The following is a 6,249-nucleotide window of genomic DNA, read 5'->3' on the forward strand; positions in this document are numbered from 1 at the left end:
AATCCAGATACTGGTATTAAATTATAAATAATCCTTTTTGATAAAGTTTATTTTCACCTTTTCTTGATTAGAGGCCCACTGCATTGGCCAAAATTCTTGGAGTTTACAGAATTGGTTATAAGAATTCTCAGAACAACACCGAGAAGAAGTTAGATCTTCTTGTCGTGGAAAACCTTTTTTATGGGACAAAGATGGGACAGGTGAGGATACTGGACTATGCAAAGCATTTAGCTTTTTCCTAGAACCCTTTGCACTTCTGGTTCCTGAATAGAGAAAATCAGAAAATAACATCGTACTGGAGAGTAAATACTAAACTTGGGTTGTTAGGCCAAAGTTACTTTTGACTTACGAACCCTGTGGGAAAGAATGAAGAAGATACAGACTACTCCTAAAATTGAACATGTCCAATGTTCTAGAAATACAGAATTATAGAATTAGAAGGCAGATCTCCTTCTACCATTTCAGTTTTAAAGATGAAGGCACTGAGGCATAGAGAAATTAAGTACATTAGGGCAGTCACACAGGTGTTCCTAGCACTCAGGTTGGTCTGCATTCTAGAACAGTACTCTTCAAAGTGCTGTCCTTAAACTGTTTCCAGTCTGTGGTGACATAAGGAGCTTGTGCTAGAATGTAATTCAGTGCCCTGCTATTTTCATTGAAAATGAATTGCTATGAGAAAAACATCAGCTGAAGTTAGGAGTGTGTTTAATGATGGAATTGTTTTACACTCTGGTGCCTGCTCTTTATCATCATGAGCCAGGCACAACTGACTAGCATTGGTCTGTGGAATACACGTCAGGTCACACTGGTCTAGTACCCAAGTTCCCTCACTTTTGAGTGTGTTGTTTTCCTACTGCCCCAAACTTCCTAGAATTGCTGTTGTCTCTACATTGCCATAAGTAATTACACAGTTTTGATATGACCCAAAGATACATTTGTGGAGTTACTTGTTAATGTTTCTTAAAGTTGATTAAATGGGTCAGTTGATCTCTGAAATGTTTCAGTAATTGAGGTCCTAAGTGTTAATTTCATGTACTACAGTTATATCAACATGTATTTTATGTATTATATAATTATAATGCATGTATTTTATGACTTATGTTATATGTTATGATTAAATTTTTAAATTAAATTTAAAGGTATATGTAATGATAGTGGCTACAAGGAATCTTTCTTCCTCTTTCGATTTAATTATATTAATTTATCATTTTTAGCAACTCTCACGTGAATGACAGAGAATTTTCTTTCTGCTAGGTTTTCGATTTGAAGGGTTCACTTAGGAATAGAAATGTAAAAACTGATACCGGGAAAGAGAGTTGTGATGTAGTCCTGCTGGATGAAAATCTCTTAAAGATGGTTTGTGACAACCCTCTGTATATCCATTCTCATTCCAAGGCTATGCTGAGAGCCTCGATCCATAGCAACTCTCACTTTCTTTCTAGCCACCTCATTATAGATTATTCTTTGCTGGTTGGGCGAGATGATACCAGCATTGAGCTGGTAGTTGGAATTATAGGTAAATCAAGAAGCATACCTTACTTAGAGTTCATGATTGAAACTGGATTAAATTATTTGAAGATTATACTGAACCTGGTCTAGTAGTTGAATATTTTCAATTACTAGTATAGAATATTTTCACCAACTTTCACTTAAAAACTAAAAAATAATCATTATTTAATTCTAGTACCTTCCATTCAGTTTCCTCATTCCTATTTTTATCATATTTACCAAAAATATGTTCAAAAAGTCGCTTATAAATGAAACCCTGTGAGGATTAAATGGATGCCTATGGTGAAAACCCTTAGGAGAGCACCTGGCATATTGTCAGCACTCAGGAAATGTTAACTATTATAGAAGTAATAGTAATTAGTGTTGTCATTTGTTTATATCTATTAACATAGCTTTGTTGGTAATATTGTCCCCTGCAACAGATTATATTCGAACATTTACGTGCGACAAAAAGCTTGAGATGGTTGTGAAATCAACAGGGATTTTAGGAGGACAAGGTGAGCAGAATTTTCATTTTGTTTACCCTTCCAGCTGTTCTCATATCTTCCTTATTAACATTTTTAACAATGAATACTTAAAAATGGATATATATATATATTTTAAGTGGTTTTCTCTGATTTTATTATTTCCAAAATAATCAAATAATAAAGGGAATTGTTTACTTGGGGAGATCTTGGGTTTAAATTTGTGTTAAAATGCCAGCGATTTTTAAAATTAAAAGTCAAAGAAAAAAGCCAGAGGGTGTCTGATTAACACTCGAAATCTAAGTTTTCTGAGCACTGCTGGCCCCATTTGTGCTTTCCTACAATTCTCATCTCAAGTCAAGGGCTAGTCTTTTAAAATAGAAACTCCTGCCAGGAAGGCCATGTCCCATGTCCTGTGGCACAGTGAGCACCCTTGCCTCCTTTCGGAGACTGCTGAGGTGTGTGTCTATGGCAGTTTACATGAAAGACAGTAGTCGTTGAAGTCAGATGCCTGCTCAGTTATGTAACAGCTTTCTTTTCCCTTTTCTATTTAATAATCTTAGGTAAAATGCCAACTGTGGTCTCTCCAGAGCTGTACAGGACTAGATTTTGTGAAGCAATGGACAAGTATTTCCTGATGGTACCAGACCACTGGACAGGCTTAGGTCTGAACTGCTGAAATGAAGCACATATTTTGAAATGGACTGTGAAGGAAGGGGGCTGGAACAAAGGACCAAAAATAAGTTACATGATTTCTTTCTTCATCACATCACCACTATATGCCAGGCTCTTTCATTCTGTGGCTGTGTAGGTCTGTAACTGAAGGGTTAAAACGCCATGGATTTGTACTTTGATTTTGATACTTACAAATTAGCTATCCCTAGGCTGGGAAGTTGCCTGAACATTTTTTCACTTAAGCTAAAATACAGACACATTTTAAAAGCCTAAGAGATGGTTAGAGATGAGGAGATAGGGTGAAAAATAGGTTGTCATATTTGCTAACAATCCTGTTATAAAAACAGTCTCACAGATTGTGACTCTCTTGTTATGATGTTTGTCACATTCGTTACTTAGCATTTATAGAGCTGGTGATTCATTTTGCGTTTCTTAGGTAGCAGTTTAATGTTGCCTAGGTAGAATTTCTGAAACCTTGAAAAAATTCTGAATTATTCTATTAATGGCCAGTTGAACAGAATGACACACCTGTTCTTGTTTTATTTGAGGAATTTGAGTTAAATTGGGATTCCTGTCATGTTCCGTTTCTTGCCATTTTCAAGTATGTTTGATGTTTTCAAGTTCTGTTTTTATTTGTCTGTGGGTGACAGGAGACTATATCCATTAACTTTAGGCCTTTTTCTGGAGCTATTTTTTAAGCTTCTTTATAATTTAATATGTTACACTGCACTTATCTGCATATGCTCATATTCTAGGGTTTTTCCCTCACTTTTCAGGGAAACATTAGTATATGAGTCCAGTGAGTAAATACACAAAAGGAAAATTATTAATGAAGAATTTTTCTTAATGTTAAAAATAAATGAGACCCGATTAAAGACATTGGGTGAGAGGGAAGCACTTGCTTGCTTTTTTTGGTAAAGGTAAAGTCTTTTTCAATATAACCAGCAATTTAAGTGGCATCTGTAAAATTAAGTTTCCAGTGTGGACATCCATCCCTTAACTGTCTGTACCAGTTTCTAGGCAAGTTCTGACTATTGAGAAATACTAAAAGACAAAGTATTCTTAGTAAGGAACTTCTTGTTTGATAGAGTTTTCATTTGTTTAAAAAGTGATCAGAAGTACTAAAGTCTCTCTGAGGAAATAAGGTAACCCCAAATATTTCCTCTTGGCCTCTTTCCGTAACAGGGATAATTTGGGGATTTATAAAGTTTTCTAAAGTTCTACTCTTTTCAGGCTTCCTATGTAGCACATTTCTATGATAACTTTCATGTAGTAAGATAAAGAAATCTGGATACATTCCAGTTACAGACACTGTAAATACATGAAACAGGAATATTTTGGAAAGTTTTGCTTTAAATAATGGAAGTATTAGTTTGGTGTTAGAAACGTGGTTTGTTTTGAATTAGACCCAAATTGACCAAGGACTTATGAATGATTTGATAAGCACTTCTTTTAAGAATAAACAAAAAGATGTGGTGTGCCTTTTGAAAACCTAGAAAACACTGGTGATTTTTTTTTGAAATTAAAGACCAGTAAAGAAGTTGTACAGGAGTGAAAAATATGTGCAACATTCTTTAGAGTTCATATGTGTTCAAGAACAATGGATTTTGCATTTCATTTTGAATGCAAACCCTGTTTTGTCTCTGTTCATTTTTTCCTTCTAGACGCTTAGGGGTATTTATCCTGTCCATTTCCTGTACCCCAGTCATGAATACTTCAAGCAGGAAGTGTCTTCCCCTAGCTCTGATAAGGTTGTTTTTTTTTTTAATCTTAATACTGTGTGACTAGCTTGGGTCAGTCCTCCATTGGAATAGCTCCTGACAATAATGTGTCAGGTTGATTTTGTTTTCCTTTCCCGAACTTGAAGAACTGTTTTTTAAAGTAGTGCTGCTGCTTAGATAGTTTTGTGGCTAAAAACAGTTCCAGTCTAATTTGAAGCAATACTTGCTGCCTTGGAAGGGGGATTTGTCCTTTTACAACTATCTTAATGAAAGGGAAATACACAATTTAATTTGTGAGTGGCAGAACTATGTCCCTGGCCCCTTGCTGCTCTTGGTTAGGCCACTACCACATATGTAAGGTGTTTCAAATATTGTGCTACTCATTGTTAAGCTTTAACTCTCTTAAATTCCCTTTCAAGCCCTGGACAATAGTAATGCTGAAAAATTGAGAATGAAGAAGAAATCTTAATACTTTCTTTCTTAGAGTAAAATATGAATACTGAGAATAACTGAAAGCACAGAAAAGTTATGTGTACATGTTGCATTGTATAAAAGTCTTATTTACAAAAATGAAATTTTTTTGATGCTGTCAAAACTATTAAGAAGTGAAAAGGATATGCTTTTTTTTAACCCAAGCCTATTGAATATTTAAAATTTGTAGGTATTCAAAATTTCCTACAAAATGTCCTTTCTATAATTTTTTCCTTGATCCAGCAATGAGGGTTTTCTAGCTTTGGCTTTTATTGGGTATTATAAATAGTAGGGTTGTGTTGGTTTTTGTGGCAGCAGTTTCCCCTTGGCGTTTTACCCATTAGCAGTGGGCTTGTGTAAAACTGCCAAGGAAAGTAATCTACCTGTAGAAAGCTCGCTTAACTAGCAGAGTGAACACTGTTGTGAATGAGCCTTATGGTGAAACAAGCCATTCATTATTTCCCAAGTGTTAATTTAACATACTGATTCATGCAGTATTCAAACCATCTAGTGCAATGCCTTTTTTTGTTTGTTTTTGTAATACAGGTGCAGTGTATTATAGAAAAACAAAAATTATAATCATGAGCAGTTTTATTATGCTGCGTGCTAATTTTGTAAAAAATGTACATTATGTTTTTTGACAGGTTTAATTTTAACTAGAGAAATGACATTGTAAATCATAATAGCCTCTTTTAACTTAATATGAAAAATTCAGTTAACAATATTGAAAATACTTACTGTATTATATTGTATATATTTCTCTACTTTGGTTCCAGCTGTTTTTTTTTATATGATTGACATGTTATTTAAGAGATAAAACTGCCTTGAACTTCTGGAGACTGTAAATAAAGAGGACTTAAGCCTTTTCTACCCTCCTGATTTGTCTGTGTTTCTGCCTTCCTAAAGCCAGTGTTTCGTAGCTCTCATTTGTTGGGAGGTTTTGATTACTGATTCAGTCTCCTTACTAGTTATGGTTCTGTTCAGACTTTGTTATTTCTTCATAATTTAATCTTGGTAGGTTGTATGTTTCTAGGAATTTAGCTGTTCCTTCTAGGTTATCCAGTTTTTTGGCTTACAGCTGTTTGTGGTATTCTCTTATGATCCTTTTTATTTCTGTGGCATCCTGTTCTAATGTTCCCTCTTTCATTTTCAGTTTTTAGTGTTCTTTCTTTTTTTCTCAGTTAATTCAGCTAAGCAAGGAATTGTCCATTTTGTTGATCTTTAAAAAAATTGGCTTTTAATTTCATTGGATTTTTAAATATTTTTTTATTCTCTATTATGTTTGTCCTATAATATTTTTTTATTAAAGTATCATGATATACAATCTTAATATGGTTTCAAATACACAACACAGTGTTGCAACATTCACCCATACTGTCAAGTTTTCACACCCTCCTATGTGGTCACTG

The 6,249-nt window shown here is 34.4% G+C and overlaps 1 protein-coding gene across 1 annotated transcript in view; it reads left to right on the forward strand.

The window, feature by feature from the left end:
* Window positions 1-5,706, forward strand: part of LOC130684058 (1-phosphatidylinositol 3-phosphate 5-kinase-like) — a 95,695-nt gene extending 89,989 nt beyond the window's left edge. Inside the window, exons 10-12 of the mRNA XM_057503624.1 lie at window positions 72-200; window positions 1,932-2,006; window positions 2,537-5,706. Of these exons, the coding sequence (XP_057359607.1) occupies window positions 72-121 (50 nt within the window). The 3' untranslated portion in view covers window positions 122-200; window positions 1,932-2,006; window positions 2,537-5,706. The remainder of the gene's footprint in view (window positions 1-71; window positions 201-1,931; window positions 2,007-2,536) is intronic.
* Window positions 5,707-6,249: the final 543 nt, after the last annotated feature.

Source organism: Manis pentadactyla, chromosome 6 (genome assembly GCF_030020395.1).
Source record: "Manis pentadactyla isolate mManPen7 chromosome 6, mManPen7.hap1, whole genome shotgun sequence".
NCBI lineage: Eukaryota > Metazoa > Chordata > Mammalia > Pholidota > Manidae > Manis > Manis pentadactyla.